We start from the raw sequence: 26384 nt of genomic DNA, 5'->3' as shown, positions 1-26384 counted from the left end.
TAGGTCAAGAAAATGTGAAGTTGTTCCACGGAAAGTCACGTGCCTTCTAGTTTAGCCTGTATATGATTCAAAGAATTGCCCTGTTCTAAAACAAGGTGGGAGATTTCTCTAAATTGTTTGTGTAGTGAACAGGACCAAGAAAATCCCTAAGAAGGATGGACAGAGAGAGGATTAATGGCAAACAAAATGTGTTCAGTATACTAAATAAACAAATCTATTTAGTTTAGTAGTTTTACAGAGAAATGACTGTTCTCAGATGAAAGAAAAAAAGCCAACTCATGGTGAGGAACTAGTATTGGCCCCATTTCTCAGATAAGGGAACTGAGGCACAGAGAAAGTAAATTGCTTAGAGCTACAATTCAGACCCAAGTCTAAACCCAAGGCTTACTACTCACCTAATCACTATGCCAAGCCATGCTGACTCTCCGCCTCTAGTCTTACGAAAGGAATGAGATCTAGTCCCAAAAAAGCTTACCAAGCCACAAAAGTAAAAACTACGTTCTTCAGTGTTGGGGGTGGGGAAACTGGGGGTGAGAAGTGCTTTAATTAAAAAGAGGAGGAAAAGACCTCTGTAGACTAGGATAGTCAAGGGAACATTTTTCCAAAGGAATTACTTTCTTGAGAGCCAGTAAGGAATCAGATGAGATCTTGCTTGGAAAGAAGATAATTGGACATTCTAGATTTAGAGAACAGATCAGAGTTACAGGCTAGAGAATAATGAGAAAAGAGAAGGACTCAAGTAAAAGGCAGAAATGGAGATGAAGAGCCAAGCCCAGAGAGGGCCCTCATGACCAGACACAAAAGTTGTCTTAGGGTCATCAGAAGCAACCAGAAGCCTTTCACCAATTCAGGGACACCATTAGAGCAGTGCATTCAGAAGACTACTTAAGTGCCTATTTGCAGAGTGATTTCGGGAATGAGGGAAAAAACCAGAAGCCAGATCAATTAGAAGGCTATGGTAGTTAATAAGAAGAAAAGTGTTAAGGCCCCAAACAGTACTGCATAGAAAAATGACAGGATTTGGTGAAAACTGTATTTGCACATGAGACAAAAAATAACCGCACATCTGATACTTGGATACTGCCAGCATGGCTATACCTTCATTAAACTGCAAATCACTTTAAACTTGCTTTCAAATACATAAAGAGAACTTAAGATAAAGCTTTCCCATATTTAAATTAAATACCTTTCATAATGGCACTTCTTTATGAATGTCAAAACAGATCTTACAAATGTTTATGGAATTTTAATAAAACTAAATTTCTTTAAGTCTCATGACAGCTGAACTGAAAACTTAAGATCTGAAATGTATCATTGCTCTTCTGAGTCAGCAGCAAAAAAACACACAAGGGGAATTCCAGAATTCTTTTCTAAGGATAGTTATGCTAATGGGCACCTGCAAATACTACATATTAAATGGACTTTGCCAACGGAGTAGCGAGTCCCAGTAAAAGCCATCTGTGCTGAAATTACTCAAGAGAATAAAACATAAATATTGAGCATGATCATATTAACATGGAGACATACTAACAAATACAAGAGAAAACATGAACATCATCCTGGCTGAACAAAGTCAACAAAATGTGCACCAAAAAGCTATGACGTGAATATGTGTATTTCTGTGTCAAAGGCCACAAACACACTGGTGTCAACCAGCTCTGGCCAGTCCTAGTTAATTGGCCAGAACTACACTAGACTGGTTTGATAAACCCCTGAATTAAAAACACCTGAGTGTTAGGTAATGAGGACGATTTCATACCTACAAGAAGCATAGGAAAGTGTATGTGGCTTGACATACACTATGACATACACCACCGAACTCTACAGAAAAAAACCCAAGGAGAAAACTAAGTCAGAAGTCCTTTCCTTTTCCACCTCCACCAGCGCAGGGGAATGCAATCACCAATTAGCTAAACTGGGACTGCTGAAGAATCAATACAGGCCCATAATGGCGGACGTGAAAAGCACAGGCATCAGTCGAGAAGGAAAACAGGCGGTAAGCTGGACATACAGCCATACAGTATCGCCTTTCCCAGGCCTTTCTCTTAAAGGTGAAGCTGGGAAGTGTAAGGCAATAGATGACCTCGGCCTGTTGCTCTTCCAAATTCAGGTTAAGTGTAATGTACATACAACTTGAATGGAGGCCTCTACAGGTACTGAACATTTTGCCCCCACATATTTATGGCACTCTCAGCTAATTTTTCTATTTTTAGTAGAGATAGGGTTTCACCATGTTGGCCAGGATGGTCTCGAACTCCTGAGCTCAGGTGATCCACCTGCCTCAGCCTCCCAAAGAGCTGGGATTACAGGTATGAGCCACTGCACCAGGGCTTGATTCAATATTTTAGTAGAAACAATTTCTCACATTTTAATATTATTAAAAAAAAAAGCATTTGTCTTTTTAATGGATAAATCCATCTACAAACCAAAATGCTAAATCCAACCTCCAAGAGATAATACAAAGTTCTAAACTTAAATTACAAATACTATTTCTAAAATTATACCTTATCCCTGAATTTATTCAATTCTTTTTCCCCCAGCACAACTGTTGATTTTAAAGATATTTTTGGCTACGCCAGGAGCAGTGACTCACGCCTGTAATCCCAGCACTTCGGGAGGCCGAGGCAAGCAGATCACTTGAGGTCAGAGGATCAAGACCAGTCGGGCCAACACGGTGAAACCCCGTCTACTATAAATACAAAAATTAGCTGGGTGTGGTGGTGTGTGCCTGTAGTCCCAACTACTTGGGAGGCTCATGCAGGAGAATCGCTTGATCCCGGAGGTAGAGGTAACAGTGAGCCGAGATCGTGCCACTGTACTCTCCAGCCTGGGCAACTGAGCGAGACCTTATCTCAAAAAAAAAAAAAAGAAAAGAAAAGATATCTTTGGCTTTCTTAACAGTCAGATGAAGGCAGTTAAATAAGACACTGAAAGAAAGTTTTCAACAAGTAGATGACCAGTGACTGAAATTAACCTTTTTTTTCTTTTTTTGAGACGGAGTCTTGCTCTGTTGCCCAGGCTGGAGTGCAGTGGCGCCATCTCAGCTCACTGCAAGCTTCGCCTCCCGGGTTTACGCCATTCTCCTGCTTCAGCCGCCCAAGTAGCTGGGACTACAGGCGCCCGCCACCATGCCCGGCTAATTTTTTTGTATTTTTAGTAGAGACGGGGTTTCACCGTGTTAGCCAGGATGGTCTTGATCTCCTGACCTCATGATCTGCCCGCCTCAGCCTCCCAAAGTGCTGGGATTACACGCGTGAGCCACAGTGCCCGGCCCCCAATTTTTAAAAAGTATCCACACATTGGCTGGCCACGGTGGCTCATGCCTATAATCCCAGCACTTTGGGGGACAGAGGCCAGCAGATCACTTGAGGTCAGGAGTTCAAGACCAGACTGGGCAACTTGGTGAAACCCATCTGTACTAAAAATACAAAAATTTTTAGTATGGTGATGCGGGCCTGTGGTCCCAGCCACTTGGTAGGCTGAGGCAGGAGAATAGCTTGAACCTGGGGGGTGGAGGTTGCAGTGAGCCAAGATTGGGCCACTGCACTCCATCCTGGGTGACAGAGTAAGACCTTGTCTCAAAAAAAAAAAAAAAAGAAAAAAAAGAAAAAAAAAGATGCACATACATATTCAGTAATTGCAAACATATACAACATACAGCTTTTCAAAATAAAGCTATGCTATAGGAAAACAACATTCTACCATAGTTTTTAAATATTTATATTCACAAATATAACAAATCTATGGAAAATATTTATACTATTACAGCACATCACTTTTGATAGAACACTAGTTCATCAATAATGAAGTTCAAAATGTAATACATTAACAGAAAATAAGTAAATATTCTCACTGCTAGTAAACATGGTGAGATAGGTGCTACGCCAAATAACTAGAAAACTTACTAAATATTATGATTAAATATCTGAAATATGGCAGTATCAAATAATATTAAATATGACATTACACTATGAAAAAGTATCATTATTAAATACTAAGCTGAGTAAGGGTGAGTTTTATGTGTAAACGATCCCACCTAATATAACTTAATGAGTGATGAAGTTATTATACTCAAACCCATCTCAGGCATTATCCCTATCTCTGTCTGTCCCACCTAATATAACTTAATGAGTGATGAAGTTACTATACTCAAACCCATCTCAGGCATTATCCCTATCTCTGTCTGTCCCACCTAATATAACTTAATGAGTGCTGAAGTTACTATACTTAAACCCATCTCAGGCATTATCCCTATCTCTGTCTGAAAGTCTAAGGCAGATTCCGTAAGACGCTACTGAAAATGCAAATGGGAAAGACAGTCATGTACAGCAACAGTCATAAACACTTTAGCTTGAATATGTGTATAAGTCTACCTCTCATCATCTAATGAGAACTATAAAGAAGGCTACAGGAAAAAAGAAAGTTTTTATTGAACAAGCGTCAAAGAATAACATGAACAGCTCTTTTACACAGGGCAGTCAGGTAAGCCCTCGCAGTTATCTATTCAAGTAGATACCTGAATAATGTAAGGGAGGGAACCATGTGAGTATCTGGGGCAGAAGCATTACAGATAGGAGAAAAAGCAAGAACAAGTCCCTGAGACAAGTACTTGGGTGCTCGAGGAAAAGCAAGAGAGACAGCGGGTTAGAGCAGGGTGAGCAATGATGAGAATGGCAGGAGAGGAGGTAACCAGGGGCTACATCAAGGACTGATTTCTATCCTAAGTGTGGATGAAAGCCATCGGAGGGTTTAAACTGGAAAGTGACGTGTCCTAGCTGGCTTTTAAAATGATCATTCTACCTACTCTTCTTCCCTCAAGATTCTATCCTATTCTCTTCTCCATTTGCATTTTCTTAGATAACTCTGAGTTCCAACTTGATTGGCTGATGGTTACTAAATCTGTATCTTAGTCTTCAAACACTGCCTAATCAATATCTCCATTTGGATGCTTACTGGAGGTCTCAAATTTAACATGAACTTGGCTTACCATGGGTCTCTCAATCCTCACCCCTCTGCCTCAATCTCCTTCTCCCCAATGTACCTCATTATATAAATCACGTCACTATTTACCCAATTGTTCTCATCAAGAACCTAGTAGCCACTTTAACTTCTCTTATTTTTACACTGGACATCCAATTCATCATCAGTCATACTACCAACATATATTCCAAAACTGACCATGTCTTGCCACTTCAATGGTTTTTAACCACCAAAGGTTGCTCACCCAGTCAAACTACAACAGCCTTATAACTGACCTCCTTAATTCCAGTCTTGCTTCCCCAACCCCATTCTCCACTTCAGCTGTCACAGTCACCATTTAAATGCATAAATCAGATCACACCATCCTCCAGTGACATCCATCCAAAAAAAGAAAAATCCAAATTCTTTTTTTAACTGTGGCCTACAAATCTCTCCATTATCTGATTCATATGTATCTTTCCAAACTATTTCAGTCCACTCCCCTCATCACTCATAATATTTTACATATGGTAGCCATCTTTCTGTCACACCATTCCAAACTCTTTTTTTCTTTTTTTTTGGATGGAGTCTCACTCTGTCACCAGGCTGGAGTGCAGTGGCATGATCTCAGCTCACTGTAATCTCCGCCTCCTGGTACATCCTGGTTCAAGTGATTCTCCTGCCTCAGCCTCCTGAGTAGCTGGGATTACAGGCACATGCCACCACACCCAGCTAATTTTTGTATTTTTAGTAGAGATGGAGTTTCTCCATGTTGGCCAGGATGGTCTCGATCTCCTGATCTCGTGATCCGCCCACCTCAGCCTCCCAAAGTGCTGGGATTACAGGCATGAGCCACCGCACCTGGCCCCAAACTCTTTCTTGACTCAAGGCCACTGTACTGTTCTTCCTTTTGCCTGGGATGCTGTTCTCCTAGATTTTCAATCATTCCCTCCTCCTCCTCAGTAAATATACACCCAAGGTGATAAATGGCATAGAACCATGCTGGTTGGTTCAGGGAAACCTCAGCTTCTAACTACTGGTGCTTCCCCAGTCACTCTCTCCCAGTATCAATATATTATTAGTTTAAGTACTGTAAAGAAAGTAAAGTATCTTAATCATTTATTGCATTCATGTTCATTGAGTAAATCTGCTCGCCTCATCTCTTCAATTCCAAAATGTAAGCTACTTTAGGAGAGAGGCCTTGTTTGTTTTATTCATTGCTATATTCCCCATCATGACAAGTGCCTGTCCTATATTTATTGCCTGTCTGCCTACATGAATATATATGAATACTTTAGAATTCAGTTCATCTCTATATAGGTTAAATTAGCTTTATATTCTAATGAAAGAATCTTGCCCCACTTAAAAATCTGTTTCTATGAGAAAATCCATTTCATAGTCCAAACAACATTCAAATAAAATTTTTCAAGTTGATCTGTATGTGAAAGTTTATATTTATAATATTTAGAAAGTGTGTTAAAAAATATACATCTTCACTGAAGGCTAGTGTCTAGTGGCCAAAATAATCCAGTGAGCCATGAATATATCTGAAACAAAAATTTTAGTGGTGCCTTCTGCAACCAACCAAGTGGATAAATGTATTTTGGATTGCCTTGTGGGTTATACAGAGTACAGTTTCTATGTATACAGAGTACAGTTTCTATGTAATCTGGTCCAACATGCAATCCAGAATCCTATACATACCAATTATGGGCCTGTCATTAATCCTTTCATTAATGATTTGGCTCAAGCAGTTTAATTAAGCAAATGAAAGTATGCAATGTAGTTCTGCTAATGGTATTAAGATTAGTAGGTTCACTAGCACCTTAGAGAACAAACTCGGAATTCAAAATGCCATGTTTTATTCACAGGGCCTAACACTATAGGGAAAAATATCTTAGTAAAGTTATTTCCTCAGAGAATCATAAACAGAATAAATCTTCTAAAGAAAGATGTCCCTAGATTGCATAAGTCTTTGCCTGGTGCACAATGATTTTCACTAAAACATGTTTCCATCACAAATAGAATCAATTAAAGTAATTATGATCCTTTATGTCTTACATCATATTTATTTGCAATGTTAGAAATCTAAGGTGTAGCTCTATATTCTATCTCCATTTTCCCTAACAGTACCAAAAAATAGGAATTTGACCCAAGAGTCTTAAGTACCGAACACCAAATAAAGTCATCCTGAAAGAAAATTCTTTCAAAATTATCAGAAATGAGAATGAAAAAAAAATTATTATTACTAATTCAAGGGGTCTCTCTTGCTACAAAATCCCTTTTGTAAAAAAAATAAATAAGTGCCTTTATGCCACATGCAACCTGGGCACTTAGCAGTCTTCCCTAAAAGGTTCCAGTTTATATTTATTTCACTGTGCAAAATTGGCAGGTAGACAACAACAGTCTTAACGAATCATATCCTCAGGGAATAAACCTATCTTGTTCATTGATTCTGTCTGATCTTCAAAAATCCTCATGAATTCCTTTTGGGTTGAAAGAGTTATATGCCCCTTTACCTAAAATCATACTTGAATGCTTTCAATTAAGGAACGGCTTTTGCTGTTAATTTCTAACAGAAATTCTAGATAGTCATCTCTAATAGTTCTTATAACATTCCAAAAACACATTTTTCTTCTCTTTCGACATGCTTCAGCCACTTATAAGCTCAGGCACTTATTAACTAATCCATATAGTCGACTAAATATATTTTTAAAATATAACACAGATACAAATATAAAGGATAGCTTAAAATGTGAAATAATATAAACCATGGGACCTACAGGAGACAATGCAATACCTCGGTGGAAAAGTAATGAGAATCTGAACTAAGGCAATAACAGCAAGAAGGGAAAGAAGAAGACAGAAAGAGAAGCATTTTTTTTGTTAGAAGGAACAGGACTTGGTGACTCAGTAAATGTCAAATGTGAGACAGAAAGTGGTTAACTCTGCATCCAAGTTTTCTAACTGAGTAAACTGTGTTGATGAATTATTCTCAAGATAAATCACAGAGGCAGAAGCACATGATCTGGAAGGAAAAAATCATAAATTTTAGATCTACTTGAGTTTTAGGCTTCTGTGAAGTATGTACTAGGAAATACTTAACAAGCTATTGAAACTTGCATTTGCTAAGGTATCCAGAGGGATAAACACTTGAGGGTCATCAGGTATGGTAGGGACACGGCTGAGCTTTCCCCAAAAGAGTTTATACAGTGAGATGAGATAAAAATTGAAAATAAAGCTATGAGAAAAAATAATATTAAGGAATAAGAGGAGGAAATAAAGCTTCAAGTGACAGATAATAGGTAAACAGGGAGGCTGGAGAAGCAGCAAGGGAGTTTCTGTGGAAGTTAGAAACGAACGTTTCAAGAATGGAGTAGTCAATTCTATTTGGAAAAAAGAGAGAGAGAGATTAAGAGGTAACGAGTGAAGAGAAGATACTCAATCTTGATCTAACCTATGTCAGGGTAGTTTAAGCAGAAGTGAAAATCTGATGAGGAGATAGTAAAAGAGGTATCATGAGGATAAAGCAGTGTCAAGATAAAATTTCTTACGATGAGAAGATAAAATTTTCTTATGAAAATAAAAGTATTCCTACAAAAGAGAAAGATTTGAAATGAAATATACATTTATGGTTTCTAGGAGGAATATCTCTTATATAATGAAATTTAGTCACTAGTGACTATTAAAGGGAAAAGAATTAGCCATGTTTGAGGTACCTTCCTATCCCATACACTTCTCTCTGCCCTGTACACAAGGCAACTACACTAATAGGAAACACATGTTTCCAACTTCACTCAAAATATCCAACCCAGTGGAAATGTCCTTACCTGCCAGTTAGTATGCCCTTTAAAGAGTAGTTTGAACTAAGAAACACAGAAACTATATTCAGGGAGACTGGTACTTGGAAGTCTATGTCCAGTTAGAAGTAGTGAGGTCATTTCCCTGAACAGAGAAACCTGGTCTTCAGAGAGAAGCAGAAGCTCAGAGAAAAGACATGGTAAAAAGAATATGTGGCCTGAGAGAGAGAAAGAGAAATGGAGAGGATAGCTATCTCACTCACAACTCACCACCCTGTTTCCAATGCCAGCTTCCATAAAGTCAAGTTACACTTCACATTTATGACATGCTCACAATCCCTTTAATCAACCACCTATGAGTGAGAAGTGAATACATTTCTTTCCTTATAACTCAACAACTATAAAATGCAGTTTCTTTTCTGATTCTTTTTAGGACATTTGGAAAACTTCCAATATAAAGTTATGTAAATAAATTGTAAATGTCTAGTCACAATGCTATAAACCTTAATCATGAGCAGGAAGGTGGCATGGCAACCACAACAAACTTTACTTATGGAGAGCAATAAGCTTGTTGCAGCATTTTTTTTCAACCTGTAAAGAGGTAAATCACTTAGACAGACTGTTCCTGAATACTTCTTCACATGATTCTGCTGTATGCTTCATAACACAAATAAATCTCATACTTCCTTCAGTGAAGGGGGCAGTAGTAAATGTGATTTTTACCACCGTACATATCCAGGTTCCCAGATTTTCCAAATCTGTTTCCTAGCTTGTAATCCCTCTTTCTGTCTCATCTCTTTTCTGAATCATTACACTCCCCTTCTCCAAATTTCATGGGAAATCGCATGTCCATCTATTCTAGTTTGACAGCCTACAACAGTGGAAAAGTTAAAAAAATCTTACCCTCCTACATTTCTGGGCACTGTTAGTCCAGCTAGCCTCCTAACCCTGACACAGCTGCTAATTCTACATCTGTGTACCCAGATTTCACCTGGCACCTCAGTTATCCCCTTTCAGAATGCTGTTTTCACCCTCATTCAGCCCTTCCTACTGGGGGTGGCCTAATTCCAACTTCACAGGTCAATAAACAAGTTGATGGATTAGCACAATACTTTGCTGGAGTATCTCATTCTCTTTCCTCCCTTCCCATCTGCACCTCTTTTTCTGTCTAGCTCTGATACCCAACTACTCCTGGACGTAGAAATCTCCCCAGGTAACAAGTGTTGCCTGGCAACTAGAGCTCTTGAGAAAAGAGGAATAGATCGAAGGAGGGACCCCAAAAAGAAAACAACACTGTAAGTGGCTTGAGGACAGAGATTATGTCTATCTTGCCCATATTATGCCCTCTGAAACTAGTACAGTGCCTGGCATATACAGGTATTCAGGAAATATTGGTAAATAAACTACAAAAAAAAAAAAAAAAAAACAGAATAACAAACCACTCTACCTACACTCAACTACTTCCCATTCTCTCAGAAGTTAAACCTTCCAAAAAGACACAGGCTCATTGTTTCATCTTGCTTAACTTGATTCAACTTCAGACATCACTGGGAACTGCAATCATCATTTATTTAAAAAATAAAAATTAAAAATTAAAAAGAAGATTAGTCCGTTTTACTTACTAAAGGTCACTTTTTAAAATTAGCTCCTCCAAAATGTTTTTCTGGGGTTCTTTTAAAATGTTACTTATTTTCTATGACGATCATGTTACATGAATAACTTAATAGGTGTATAACTTTAATATTAATAAGTCAGCATAAGTACTAATCATTATATTATAATGTTAAAAAAACATAAAAATATGAACTTACATGTTTGGATAAGTTGGGGCTCTTTGAATCAACATCATACCTAAAGGATTGAAATACAAAACTCAAGTTATTTCCACAAAATACAGCTAGGAAAAAAAACAGTATTTTCCAGAACACATAAATAATATAAAAATGAAATCCAAAATAATACCAATAGGAAGAAAAACTTAGCAAATTTTAAAGTTTCACACAATCTGTGGCTTACATGCCAACGGTAGAATTCACGATCCTTGGGTTCTTTCATTTCTAAACACCTCACAAGTCTTAATATTTTCTCAATAATCAATTCTGCTTTTTGATAAGTTTAAACTTTCTCTTTTCTGCACTTAAGTTTAAAATTTCTCTTTTCTGTGCGTCAGTAGTATCCTAGTACTTTTCAACTTACTTCAAAATTCCTTAAAAACTGAAAAGCCCTCTTCTCTGGACATCATTTTAAAGGGCAACATGAGGGATGATCCTTGAGGTGATAGAAGTATTCTGTATGTTGCCAGGATAAATGTCAATATCCTATTTGTGATATTGCAAGACGTTGCTACTGGGAGAAGCTAGGTAAAGGATACACAGGTCTCTCTGTATAATTTCTGTATTATTTTTTACAACATCATGTGAATGAATCTGTGTTTATCTCAAAATATTTTTAAAAATCAAATTAATTATTTAACAAACAGATCCTGGTAACAGGCTGTCCTTAGCACACATTTTAATTTTTACTTTCTATCTTAAATGCTATTGTTAAATTGGCTGGAGTAATGAGACATTATTTTTCCCTAATCACAGAACTTAAAGAAAACATACATTTTATGGAAACAGAAACATATTTAAGTAAGACTACCATGTGTTCTAGTTTTGACCAGTTGGTACCAGAAATCAATCAGTTCTTGGAGAGATTCGGCAATAAGATCATTCATTATCACTTTATCCCCTGGCATTAAAGAGTCTGTAGAAGTAGAGAGGACACTGATAGCCAAAATACCTTCAATTTGCCAAATTCTTGTATAGGAAAATATTTGTACTGACTACAGTCTTTCTCCCAAATCATATTCATTTCAAATTCCTTGTGAATAGCTTCCTACCAAAAATTAACTGCCTTTTTAAAGGTTAATTAAAGTCTCCTCTCTCACATAACAAGAATGTTTTCACAAATAAAGAAAGCATCTCAATCAATAAATGTTCACTGAGTATATGGATGCTAGGCAGAGGGTCCATTCACTGCCTAGCAAAGAATGTTCACCATAAACTAGCTTTAGAATTGCAATGGTTCTAGGTAATAATTATCCAAGGATACTAAGGCTTCGAGGTGAAAGGACATGGTCCTTTCTAATGGACAGATCAGGCAGACAATACCTGAACAATCAGCTCATTACTCCAAGTGATGGGATGTGAGAGATAACACACAGAGCCACTCTATAGAGATGGAATGTCTTGCCTCACCTTCTCTTTTAAAAAATATTCTGAATCTCATCAACAGATAACTGGTATTAAAGAGGGGAAGGAGATTATTATAGAATACAGCAGACACAGGAGAAAAATACAATGTGTGACTCTTGTTTGGAGCTTTACTTAAACAAACTAATTGTAAGACATTTTTAAGACAATCAGAGAAATTTCCAAATGTCCTGAATGTTAGCTGCCATTAAGTACTTATTTGGGGTAAGGTGGTCTTCTAAAAACAAGCAAACAAACAGGAGGGTCACAAATAAGCACCCTTATGTGTGAGAGCTTTATTCTGAAGTATTGAAAGGTGAAATGATTTGCTTTAAAGTGATTCAGCAGTAAGTATATAATAAATAACCTGGAGGAAGTAAATGAACTAAGACTGGCAATATGTACATGCCACTTTTGAATATGCTTGAAAATGTCCATGATAAAAGTTAAAATATTTAGAGCTTTTTCTGTGTTTATCCAAGTAGCCTCTCCTCCAGAAGTCCTGTGACTTCCTTTCCATAGGGAGAAGCAGAAAGATGAAAGATTAAATGCAGAGAATATGACTTCTTATTATTTTTTAAATAAGGAGGAAGTTAATTCCCTCTCTCTTCCAACAGCACACACTCATTATGACCTGTTTACCTACATAAATGAATTTATTTTCATAATTGTATAATTAAACTTTACAACACCAAACAAAACAAAACAAAAAACAACGCATGATGCAAAAGCCTGCCTCAGAAGAATTACAAATTACTCTCCTTCACATCAAGGCATTCTGAGCACTTTCAAAAGCTATAGCCTGGAATTTTAAATCAGCAAATTGCCAACATTCACTGTAGAACTACAGTCGCTAGTAAAAAATATATATATATTTTTATCCAAGAAATGTTTCTTATATAAGAAAATTTTTTTTAAGGTAAGATTGAAATTAGCAACTAAAACAATATCAGAGATGAAATATAGCTGTGCTAGCTCCTCTCAAAAATCAACTCTGGAAACTATCTTCTAAAGAACCGAGTGTGGATTGGGGAGAAATGACATCGAATGTTCAGTTAAAAAGTAAAAGGAAAAAGTTTTCATCACAAAAAGCGTAAGTATCTTCAAATACAAGCCTCTTTCACTGTATTTTACAAAGCTTTTTAAATACCATTATCTCACAGGTAATTTATATAATACACCTGAATACAATATGTTACATTATAAAGCATTAGAAATTACCATTTTTCTTTTCATTTTTTTGGAGACAGAGTCTCACTCTGTTGCCCAGGCTGGAGTGCACTGGTGCAATCTCAGCTCACTGCAACCTCCGCCTTCCCGGTTCAAGTGATTCTCCTGCCTCAGCCTCCAGACTCACATAGGTGGATGACATAGGTGCCCGCCACTACACCTGGCTAATTTTCCTATTTTTAGTAGAGACAGGGTTTCACCATGTTGGCCAGGCTGGTCTCGAACTACTCAAGTAATCCACCCCCTCAGCCTCCCAAAAGTGCTGGGATTACAGGCGTGAGCCACCATGCCTAGCCTAAAATTACCATCTCTCTTTTAACACAATTTTTCTTCTAGCTTTTCTAAATATATCAAGACTTCTCTAGGCCTCACTCTCACAGGTCACAACATAAACACTACATCCTAACTGCTTACAATGTATACGTGTACCTGTGTATCTGTTTATGAGTTCCATACTTTCTTTAAGGAAGAGATAATATATCATCATAGAAGAAGCTTGGTGGTTTCTCCTAAGAGGATGCATCCACTGTGCCTAAATTTAGTAACAAATTTTGTAAACAACTTCATCCTGCCATTGAAACCTTACTACTATAGTAATGAATTGGCAGTAGCTGATTTGGGTGCACCTCAAGGATTATGTTTTTGATTCGAGAGTAACAGATAATGATGGAAATTTTTCTTGTATTTCTGGAATTGCAACTAAGGCCCAAAGAGAAAAACAAAATATGTGATCATGCTTAGCTCAGAGCTACTGAGTCAATCGCAGGGTCATATACTTTCTCCCCAAAGTTCAGGGGACTAGTCCATCGCCAGGTGAACACACTGTTCATAAGTGAGGACTTTTCCCTCTCTGTTGGGGGGCAGTAGGGAGGTTCTTTCTACTCCCCAAAGCCAAGTAAAGTATGGCTCCAAAATCTGGGATGCCTGCAAGAAGGGGAGTACTGCATCTGGTTCATCAGTAAGCTATGGGGCCCTGCTGCAAGTCCACCCTGGGGCCATCAGTGGAAGAGAAACTCACTGGAAAGTTCTAGAAAGTGTTTTCTGAGAGATGAAAAACATAGAATAATGTCCTCTTTGGCCCCTCCTCCATAAGGACAAGACAAGCAGGGTGCTTAAAATGTGTCCCCTGAGGCTGATTCCCATATAAGGTCTGGATTTTTTGGACAGTAGGAGAACCACATCTCAGTCTCCCAACACCACCTACCTTTTTGCATTCCCACCTCCCTTCTGTCCTGCAAGGAGCTGGGCAACAGCTCCAGTTGAAGGGAGAGGAAGTGAAAAGTCTTAAATTAAGTTTGAGATTAAAGTTTTAAAATAAAAAGTATCTAACAATTAAAAGAGTAACATGGTTTTAAGAAACAAAAGTGACTGAAAAGGTATGAAATTAGACTTTGACATTGTTAAGCGAGCCCTTAACCAGTGGAAAAAAATCACAGTTGACATTGTATTGAGACAACTATACTAGAAGAAATAAAACAACTTATTTTTCCTCAAAGTGTTGAGATCCATCTAAAATATTTTATGGTAACATTATACATTTCATGATTATCACCATTTTATTTATCAAGAAAGAAAATAATTCTCTAGGTAAGTCATATCTAGACTCAGGAATCCCTTTTTAGTGTTCCAGTCTGAATGGAAACACGAATGAGAAGTGTAATTTCTAAATTATCCTATATCTGGCACATACTATGAAGTGATAAGGCTAGCCACACTTCCTGTTCAAATGCATTTTGGTACAGCTGCTCTACCAATAATAAAGTTTTCAACCATGACAACAAAGTGGATTTATGAGTAACCTGTATTATCATCAGTGTGATAATTATAATAAAAATAAATAAATGTCAAAGTTTATTACTTTCTCTGTGATATTTACATAACATGACGAGAGAAACCATGTCTCTTGAGAATAAGTACATACTGGATCAAAAAGGCAAGGGAATTTTAGGACTCATAGCCGATAAGGTAATCTTGAAAATATATCTCAGACATAACATAGTAACAATAATAAAAATTAATATCGGTTAACTATTATAGTACTTACAAGAATTTGGGTCAGTGGTAGCAGAAATAATTTGTCTCTCTCTATGTCTTTCTCTTTTTCTCTCACTGTCACTACAATTGTTTAAGCACTGAAATTTTTTTTAAGTTTATAAAAGCCATTTCTCCAGTTTAGATAAAACATGTTCAAAGCTTCTTTTTTAAATTTTTTAGAATTTTACAAAATCAATAGGTATTAAGGAAATCCAAAACAATTCTTAAAACCATTTGCATCTATCTGTTGGTTAATTTACACTAGCGCATCCTTCAGCATGCTGTTCCTTCAACGAACTATGTTACTGCAAAAAAAATTGATCAGATAAAATGAGGCCATTTTTGTCAAACCCAACTAAAACAGAATCAGGGCTGAAGGGGCAGCAGAGCCACGGGGAAAATCACTTGGGAGTCACAAACACCTACTCCAAGAACTGTCTCACAAGCCCAATCCAAAACCTCAAGGACCTGCTATGATCTTCAGACAAATTTAACCTAGTAATTGCCACCCCTTACCAAACAGAGATCGCTAGCTTCTGTAAAACACAACCAGCATCAATAAACTTTCTTTCAAAATAACCTATGTAATTTTTCTCTTTTCCCAATAAAACTCCAGCCTTTCCTTTTGCTCTCTGAATGCACCAGAAACCATTCTGGTATGCGTGTGTACGTGTCCAATTGCAATTCTAATTATTATATTTATTCCCAAATAAACCCTTTTCTTAGAGATTAATCTCAGTATATATTTACTTAGGATTGATACTGCCAATATGTCAGAATATTTGCAGTAGTTCTCTGGGTGGTAGAGGTTGGGACTACTGGTAATTTGTATTGCTACTTTAATCTTTTTATTTTCCAATTTTCTTATCATGAATATGTTACTTTTACTAGGAATAACACATTGCTAAGTATTTTAAAAATCACCACAGGTATAATATATATACATAACTCATGAACTATTACACTATTTCCACATTTACTTACATAGATATCCTGAAGAAATCACAATAATAATAATGATGATGATAATAATAAGCCTGTTCTTTCAGGTTAAAGGTTATTATGTGAGTATTCTAAAAAATGGAAAATCAAAAGGAATTAAAGTGATAGAGAAGACACTACATGAACTAAGACGATGGGCTTGTTACTCTTCTTGATGATCTTCTGCAGGTAACCCTTTCTAGCCCTAGTTGTTTGAACTTTTCAGCAATCATATAAAATGGAGATATTCTTTGAATTTCTGAAACTAACCAAATACATACAAAAGGTAAAATGATACTTATTTAATTCCACTTTGCAATATGCTTTCACATTACAAACATTACACTGTTTCTGTAAAAATTGCTTCAACTTCAATTAGGAAGTTAAGAAAGTTAAAATATATCTATTTACTTAACACTGATTTATGTTACTGTATAGTTTCCTGTCACTCGGAGGTAAATGTTCCTGGAACAGATGAGTTTTGAGTATCACATAATGAATGAAGAGCAGGACATGGATCTAAAAATCAGAGCTAAATAACTGACAAGGAGTTTAGGGAAGTAACAAAGCTTATAGGATCTCCAATGTTGAAATTAAAATAAAATATAGAGATGAATCTCTAAATTAAATATTTTATTTGGGATGCACAGAATTGCAATTCAGGGCGCATATACACAGACCAGGGTGGTTTTCATGCAGTATGTCCAAAAAACAAAGAGAAGGTTGGGAGTTTTATTAGAAAGAGAAATGCTATATATTGTTTTGAAAGAAAACTCATTGGCACTACAGAAGCTTTTGGGAGCTGGCAAAAGTGGTGATTGGTGAGTGATGGTGTAGGTAAAACCAGTCATAGAGTCATGGCAGGTCATGACTGTTCTTTAGGGTTACAGTGAACGGATTCAGCAATTGGCCTTGTGGAAAATTCAATTCTTGGAACAGGTGCTGTAAGTGCTTTTTTCCCCTGGCCTCTTGACTCCGATTTAGTTGGGTATGACAAGAATGACTCAATTCATATAATCAACTTTTACACGAAGTTGATTTCAAAGATTTAGAACCAGACAGTGGATACTCCGGTCTGCATCCTGTAATCCTAAAATTTGACTCTTAAGTAATGTGTCCTCTCAAAACGTAAACTATATATAAATATATATTACAAAAAGATTTGCATCCAAGGAAACTCACTGCAGGATATATGTAGTAGAAAAAATGGAACCAGCCAAATGCCCATCAGAAAGTGTTTGGTTAAATAAATTGCAGTTCTTTTGAACAATGGAAATTATATAACCTTTAAAATGAATGTGGTGTTTGCATATTTTGTGGCATTAAAGGATACCTGCAAAATACAAGGTAAAGGAAAATATATTTATTGCAATTCCTGTATGCATATCTGTATGCTTAAAGAAAAAAAAGATCTGCCAGCATATACACTGAATCATTTGCAGGTTTGGGGGGCAGGGGACGATGCTTTTTTGTATTAGGATAAAAGGAAGCTTTCATTTTAAATGTCTGTATCACTTAAAGTTTGTAATAAATATTGATTACTTTCAACCGTGAAAATAATGCAGATGAATGAAAAAGGAAGAAAAAAGAAAGAAAAAAACAAATAGGGGGAATAAAGAATCATGAAATAGAGCCTGGTTTAAACAGAAAGTTAAGTCTGGGATTAAGGAGGAAAAATTAAGAGTCCCATGCTGGTGTAAAAGAAAATTCTTAAAAAGCACTTGCTACCAAGGCCCAGAATAATGGGAGACTTCAACCACATACTGCATGATTGATATCTGTTTCAACCACATACTATATGATTGAAATCTGCTTTTTAGTGGCAACACTGAGTGCAGCCTGTATCATAAACATCATCAGGAAGTTGCCACATTCCATCTTCTCTTCTGATAAGCCTCATTTTTACTATTTGGAAAAGAGTTTCTAAAAAATAAAAAACCAAATATGGATGTAATAAATTTTGTTTGATAAATATGACAAATACTTAGTATTCCTGAAGAAAGAAGCTAGTTTAAGATCTTTTTTAAACACAAGCGCTGCCGGTTATTTTACTGTGCGTATTTTAGAGGAAAATGAGAAAGCCTATTAACAGTAAAAAGCTCTCATTTTTTAAATTATGAAGCAAATTATGACTTTTTCAAATAAGATATTGATAGCTTTTGTTATCAAAAGTATTTATAAATTGTAAAAGCATGGTACATCAGGATTTTCAGCTATTTAAAACAAGACATTTATCTTTTTAATGTTCATAAATTTCCTTTAATTATTTTGATATTTTAAGCATATTTTACCCACCTCCCCACAACAGATTTCCTTTTAATCATATCTAAATACTTCAACAATCACTACAGTTCACTTCTGTGGAACAAAAACTCTCTAATAATATAAACAGGCTGACTCTAGGTTCTCTGTGGACAGGAAGTTGGATTTGACAGTAATGTTTTAATATGCCAGATTCAGTATCAAAGTAACAAGAATACTTAACATATTTAAAATGCTGACTCGATTATCCTGGCCCTTGGAAAAATACAAGACTACCAAGGGATGAACGGAAGCCATAGTTAGGCAGGGATCCAGGTGCTATGCTAAGAAGCTGCTGAGACAAAGATCTGAGAGACATCAGCCATAGGAGTAGATGTGATAACTTTGGAGTATACATAGAACTTGTAGGAAATCCACTGAAGCCCAGGGCAGTTGGGAAGAACATCCATATACACCGTCCTGCATGGCTAAACTGCTCACCTATTCATTGAATACGTATTCAGACCTACAAAATGCAAAGCAAGGGGCTTGCTTGGGTCACACTCTGAAAAGAATTAATATGGTTTCCTGCCAATATAATCTAGAACTCAGTGCAACCATAAGACCTTGCCTTACATTAGTAATACTGTCTTTAAAAATCAAATTTTTCTAAATGCAAATTGTAGTAGAACTTACAAGTCAAAACGAAGATTTTCTCTTTCTTCAAAAAAGTAGTCCAGAATAAACTTTCTTACAAAATCAGGATTTAAAGTATTATCAATTACTTCAGTTCTTCCAAACTGTGGAAAGAGAGAATTTAAAATTAAACATTGTATGGCTACTTATTACAAGTACAGTACATAACATCATACAGTTCTTTTAAAAAATAAGCAATAAATATCCAAATAATAAAAAATTTTTTAGAGATCAAATCATCTCTCTTATTTATTCAGGGAAATCAGAAAACAAGCCCTGAGTTCATTCAAAAATCAGCTTCTCCCCAAAATTCATATGACAAACCATAATGCTTCTCCTTCTCCTCTCCCTACTTGAAAGTTAAATCCTCTTTTAATGAAAAGAAGTTATTTCTACCTAAAATTTAAATATATTTCCTAACCTTGTATATGAGAAGGCCAGGCAATACATATTCTTATAATTGAAGAGATCAAAGTATTCATAACCTTCTTCCTCTTTTTATACAAAACAGTCCCATATACAATGCAGTTTATTAGCCATGTTTTGGGGAGAATGCTCTGAAAATCTCCTACACACATATGTCACAACAATCAGTTGTTTCTGATTAATCATGTTTTAATTTTTACCATATCTAGATAGCTAAAATGGAACCTATTCTTTTTGCATCTTTTAAAGCAATATGCTGCACTTTAGCTTAGAAAAACTAAGTCTCTCCATCTTAGGGCAAGTGGAAAACAGGAAAAAATATTACACTTTCTAGTCCTCCCTCCTTTCAATGTGAAAGAAGGCCACTTGGCACTTCTCCCAAAGATAGAGCACAAATATAAAATTTACATCTCTTTTCCATCCTTGGCTTACATTCTTCCCTCCCAACTCCCATGGAATTCTAATGAGAGAATTTTAACTTTAGTTCTGAGCAACATTAGGCAATGAAGCATGCTGTCTTATCACGAACCAACTTTTATTAAAGTTCAATGAAATATTATCTTTTTAATAGGAAAACAGAAGAACTGTGCTAATCCATTAAAATGTGAAGCTTTCTTAAATTGTAATGATAAAACCATAGTACAAAATATTGATGACATAGGATTTACTAAGGCTACTTCCAACGGATCACCCCCAAAAAGAACAAATTTTCAGAGGTCTATGCCATTGGACAATGTTTTATATCACAGAACAATATCATACAGACAAATTATAACCCAAGTCACTAATTCAACATTTCAATAATATCAAGAATTTACTTTAAACAATAATATCAATTACAGCCACCAGTTATTGAGTGTTTACTTTGTTCCAAGCACTTTTCATACGTTACTTTAAATATTTACTATAATTCTGCATGATAGAACTAGCCCATTTTAGAGATAAGAAAAGTAAGGCAGAGTTTCAACCTAAGTCACTTTGGCTATAAAATCTGCATTCGTTCTAGGACTTTCCTCTATTTAAGCGTAAAACATAGGCCCTGGAGAAGATCCAACAATGAGCCTATCCATTTTAATTTTCTAATTTGAAGGGAGTCGGAATAAGAGAATATACCCAAATAACCAGGGGCTGGCAGTGCTCGTGTACTTCAAGACAACTGTGCAGAGGTCAGTAAGTTCAAGTATAAACAAGAGGGACCCTCCACCCTCCCACTCTTCCTACTGCTGGGAGGAAAGATGGGTTCCAGACCAGAGCAGAGAGCACCGAAGTTGCAAATGCACAACACTCTCAAAGAGAAACTCAGCCAGTACCCATATTCCCAAGTATTTGGATTTTTAACCCAAACTCCCACTCAGAGAGAATTTTTTAAAATGAAGTGAAATTTCCCACAGTAAGCCCCATTGAGGTACAGCCAGCAACTCCCCAGAGCCTATTAGCCCTTAAAACACACACAAGCCTATTATTCATAGAATGCTGCTCCTCAGCAATAGGAGTGACTAAGTATACTCTGCTATCTCTAGTGAAGATTAATTTGTAGCCATTAAAGTCCTGGTTTTAGCAAATAATCTATAAATTATGACTACATCCATAACAATATGTCTTCTAACACACAGTCCTGAAATTGTTTTTGATGATATTACCAGTAACCTTCATATTGCCAAATTCAGTGGTCACTTCTGGCCCTCATCTTGCCAGACCTCTCCACAGTATGTGGCACAGCTGTCCACTCATTCTTTTTAGAAGCCGTCTTTCCTGACTTTTGACACCACATTCCTCTGTGTTTCTCCTCTTCTCAGATTCTCAAGTATTCAACATCTCATTGGCAGACCTCAGTTCAAGGCACTCTTGTTCCCTATACAATCACTTTTTATTAGGTTATTTCATCTGTTTCTGCTATAGTTTGAATGTATCCCTTCCAAAATTCAGGTGTTACCAACATGACAGTATTAAGATGCAGAGCATTTAAGAAGTGATTAGGCCATGAGGGCACCTTTCTTATGAATGGAATGAAGGCCCTTATGAAAGAGGCTTCATACAGCATTTGGCCATCATTTGCCCTTCTGCCTTCCATCATGTTAGGATACAGCAAGAATGCCCTCGCCAGATGCCAGTGCCTTGATCCTGGGCTTCCCAGACTTCAGAACTGTGAGAAAATAAATTTCTCTTCTTTTTAAATTACCTGGTCTCAGGTATTCTGTTATAGCAACATAAACAGACCAGGATAATTTTTTCGGTTTCAAATACCATCTACACGATAACTTCCAAAGGCATGTCATCAGCTCTGAGACTCACTTCTGGGTACAGACTCATGCATACAACTGCTTTCTTAACTTATATAAGTGGTTGTTTTATAGATCCCTCAAAAGTATCATCCAAGCATAAAATAATTATTTTGTATCACAAATATCACCCTAATACTGGTGGCTTACCAAGTTTACTTCTTGTCAATAAATGCTACCACTATCCGCTTGATTTATCAGGCCATAAATGAAAGTCATCAATCTCAAGTCTTTCTTTTTAATCTGCCAACTCCTATTCATCACTAGCCCATAAGTTATCAGTTATAACTCCAAAATATGCCTCACAGCTGTTTACTTCTCTCCATAGCTCCTATTATCAGCCTAATTCAAGCTTTTCGTCCCTCTCATGGTCTACCCAAAGAGCCTCCTAACTTACATTTCTGCTTCTTCTTTTGTTCTCCTTCCAGTTCATCTTCTATGTGACATCCAGAGTAATCTTTTGAAAATGTAAACATGTCCATGTCATTCCACCAGCCAAAAATTTTTAATGGCTTCCCATAGTACTTATAATGAAATCTCTTTTCTTTGGTCTACAGGTCTTGGCTCCTATTTTCCTCTCTACCCTCATTATAGGCAGTATCCCTTCTTTCTCTTTGCTCCAGACTCCTGGCTTTCTTGTAGGCCCTTTTACACACCAAACCCTTTCCCACCTCATGGCCTTTGCATCTGCTATTTCCTCTTACTAGAATGTTCTTAACCCCATTCTTAAATGGCTTTTTCCTCATCCTTTATAAAGCCTCTACTTAAATGTCAGTACACCAGCTCTAAACATCAATCTGAAATAGGTGCTCCATTCTTAAAGTTAGTCTCTCTCACAGGACCTGTCTTCCCCCTTAATAAAACTTATATTTTGATATTATACATTTAAATGTTTATGTTGGCTGGGCATGGTGGCTCACACCTGTAATCCCAGCACTTCGGGAGGCCAAGGTGGGCAGATCATATGAGGTTGGGAATTCAAGACTAGCCTGACCAAAATGGAGAAATCAAATCTCTACTAAAAATACAAAAAATTAGCCGGGCATGGTGGCAGGTGCCTGTGGTCCCAGGTACTCAGGAGGCTGAGGCAGGAGAATGGCGTGAACGTGGGAAGTGGAGCTTGCAGTGAGCCGAGATCGCGCCACCGCACTCCAGCCTGGGAGACAGAGTGGGACTCCGTCTCAAAAAAAAACAAGAAAAGAAAAAAAAAATACAAAATTAGCCGGGCGTGGTGGCGTATGCCTGTAATCCCAGCTACTCGGGAGGCTGAGGCAGGAGAATCACTTGAACCCAGGGGGCAGAGGCTGCGGTGAGTCAAGATCGCGCCATTGCGCTCCAGGCTGGGCAACAAGAGTGAAACTCCATCTCAAAAAAAAAAATAAAAATAAAAATAAAATGTTTATGTTTCCCCCACTAGACAGTAAGCTTCATGAAAGAACAGGACACAGATATGTGTTTGATTTACACCTGAATAAAATTGAACAAATGGTTAAATAAAAGAGATCTGAGACATATTGTTCAGAAAAAATATCAAGGGTAATGTATAGTATAATACCAATTTTGGTATATGTGTAGCATAATGCCAATTTGATTAAAACATAAGCATATATGTGCATATATATGTGTGTGTATATATATATACAGAAAAAAATAGAATACAGTGTACGAGAATGTAATTATCATCTAATTTTTAAAAATGTGTTATGCATTTCTGGGTTTTCCCAATTTCTTGCAATGAGTACAATTTACTTTTAAAATCAGAAACAAAAAACTTTCAGGCAGCTTTCCTGTTTTTTAGTTCACTTTATTATAAAAAGTGAAAACTGGAAATAATAAGAAATCTACACATATGTTATGACTAGTTCAGCTCATGGGAAATACGTCGGTTACTTCCTGGATGCTGGAATGTATTAGCTATCAACCAAGTGATTAATCTTTTTGACTTGAAATAAAATTTACATCTTAGCTAATGTCTTATACTACTAAATAAATAATTGCTAATTCTTTGGAAAATGTGCAGTGGCATATCATTGTATGCCTATCAAAGGGGTGTAAAATTTTAAGGAAAGACAATTATTAATAATATTTATTGATGTTATACACCCAGAAACAGCTACATTTTAAAGCATTTTAACTTGTGTCCTAAAAAGTCTTGTTCTGAATATCAATAATACTAGATTATCAAAAGTACTTACGAATCTAATTACAATAACCTCTGGCACAGGCACAATGTACATGTACAAATATGTGGAAGCCAAGCACTTTTACATAATGATACTGTATTACGTTTTCGTAATCTTGTAGTTAGGAAACTATTCTTTTATTCACCAAGTATGAAAATTTTCAGTTATTTGAAAAACAAGTATGTAAACTTAAATTTGTTAAAACCATAAAACAATGTTCCCTTTAAAATTCCAAGCAAAAAATGAAAAACAATTCACAATCAAGTCTTTCAAAGTTTTCCTTTGTTTTATGCTTGAGCTAATCGGATAAATAGCTACTTTCCCAATTTAGGAACAAATCTTGCAGAAAATAATAGAATAGAAATACTCCTCATTTCCAAATCAACTGATTATTAAACTACTTCAGAGAAGTAGTAATGGGAAGAACACTCAGTAACTTCATCTATTTATGGCACCAAGCAGATGAACTATGTTTTGATTAAAATGTTCAGAAAGTTTTAATATATTATGAAGGCCCAGCACAACCATCCAGTCTCACATTCACTTGTCAACTGAAGTGAAAGTGATGAAGAAAAAAGGTCATCTGAACAACTGCACATCTTTAATTCAATTATTACGTTATAATTAAATCTTAGCAGCCATGATATACGGCCACAGTTTCCAGAGATTAGACAAGAGTAAAATAGATGAGTACAGCAGGCAGAATATTCTGACATAATATTAAGATAAATTTAATCTAAAAGCGCAATTTAGGACTATAAATATCCAACTTGCATGAAGGATACCAAACATACAAACACACACAGCTATACACAGAAGGTTTACATTCTCATACACTTCCTCTTGGAAATAAAACACTGACCTCACCAGAGAATCCCCAGCCCTCTTCTTCCAAGAGAAAGAGATATATTTCTGTTATATAATTCATTATCCAAGACATTTTTTTCACAATCCAATAATCCAAAACTCACTTTATTATAACAAGTAGAACATCTGAAAGCTTTATCTAGATCTTACAATACTACAGATCAATGAGATGTAGCTACAGATATAAAAATACATGTACACACTACACACACACAGAGAGAGAGAGAGAAGTAAAATGACTTCCTTCTAATGTTCTTGGTTATGACAAAATATTTCACATAAGTGACTGTCATTCAATTTTTAGGATCTTCTGTTTCTAGGAAGTCACCTAAATCTTTAACCACCAACAAATGAGTACCTACATCATGTCTCTGTAATTTTCACACATAAAACATAGAACTAAAGTCTACCAGCATTTAAAATTATATTATAGTGTTTTAAAACTTTAGTTAAAACAATTATTAAAGTTTTATCATATACTTTAAAATAAAAATATCTTATGAAACTTAACATGTCATTACTTGCTATTAATTATTTGATTAGTAACATGTTTCACCCTCCAAATGAAAAAAAAAAACTGATTCAGTTTATCCAAGAGATCCTTATTGGGAAATATGAATTAATTTTATAACATATCAGTTGGATGTTCATTTATGTGAGACAAAACATCTTTAAATGAACTGGGCAGACTATGTTAAGTTAGATTATTTTAATTTAAATGGTTATATAAATCCAATTGAAAATAAACTTGAAAAAATATAATGTATTGACACCAACCCTGAAGTATTTGAATATCTCAAAATAGTTCACACAGATGCTCTATAAATGTTGTGGACTAGCATTCATTACAAAATAAACAACAATGAATTTCATAAACTCAAAACAAACTTTTGATCGATTATCTTTAAAACTCTTCCAGGGCAATAATTCTTAGATATTTCAGAATTATTAAATTTCATTATTCCCTTTGTAAAACTTTTACAACACTTTCTCCTTTTCCCGAAAGTATTGCATAAGATATGATCTCTAGGCACAGTTTGAGCACTGATGTTTTTAAATTCTCAATGTTTATTTTTGTGAATTTTATTTAATTTAATTTTGTACTATGAATTTTGCAGGAAAATAGAAACATTGCAAAACTAACCTGAGAATTATTTTCATTCACAAGTGATCAGAGCAAACTTTTACTCTGCCAGTGACAAATTATGTTGTCTTACACCAACTCTCCCCCTGAGAACAACTAGAAAAAGTAGACGAAATATTTTAAAAAATCATTTTGGAAGCACCAGAGACCTAACAAAAGGTTACAATTTATGAAACAAAAAAACATGGACAAAAGAGAGGCCAGGAAAGAAGCCCTAAAAGGCTCTTTTTGGGGGGAAAAAAAAAAAGGCCAAACTAGTCAGAGATTTTAGCAGTGTATATGCATGTTCGGTCTATATTTCTTTCCAT

The 26384-nt window shown here is 36.0% G+C and overlaps 1 protein-coding gene across 3 annotated transcripts in view; it reads right to left on the bottom strand.

Annotated features, from left to right (window-relative positions):
• Positions 1-26384, bottom strand: part of LOC105496899 (copine 8) — a 240662-nt gene that overhangs the window by 156377 nt on the left and 57901 nt on the right. For 2 of the 3 annotated variants that reach the window (XM_071071895.1, XM_011767544.3), the window contains exons 4-5: positions 19178-19281; positions 10571-10610 (exon numbers count right to left, since the gene is read on the bottom strand). In XM_071071895.1, coding sequence (XP_070927996.1) covers positions 10571-10610; positions 19178-19281 — 144 coding nt within the window. Of the gene's footprint in view, positions 1-10570; positions 10611-19177; positions 19282-22279; positions 22340-26384 lie in introns of all 3 variants that reach the window. The other variant, XM_071071896.1, reaches the window with a different exon arrangement.

This window comes from Macaca nemestrina, chromosome 10 (genome assembly GCF_043159975.1).
Source record: "Macaca nemestrina isolate mMacNem1 chromosome 10, mMacNem.hap1, whole genome shotgun sequence".
NCBI classification, from domain to species: domain Eukaryota; kingdom Metazoa; phylum Chordata; class Mammalia; order Primates; family Cercopithecidae; genus Macaca; species Macaca nemestrina.
This window is presented reverse-complemented; position numbering and strand designations above follow the sequence as displayed.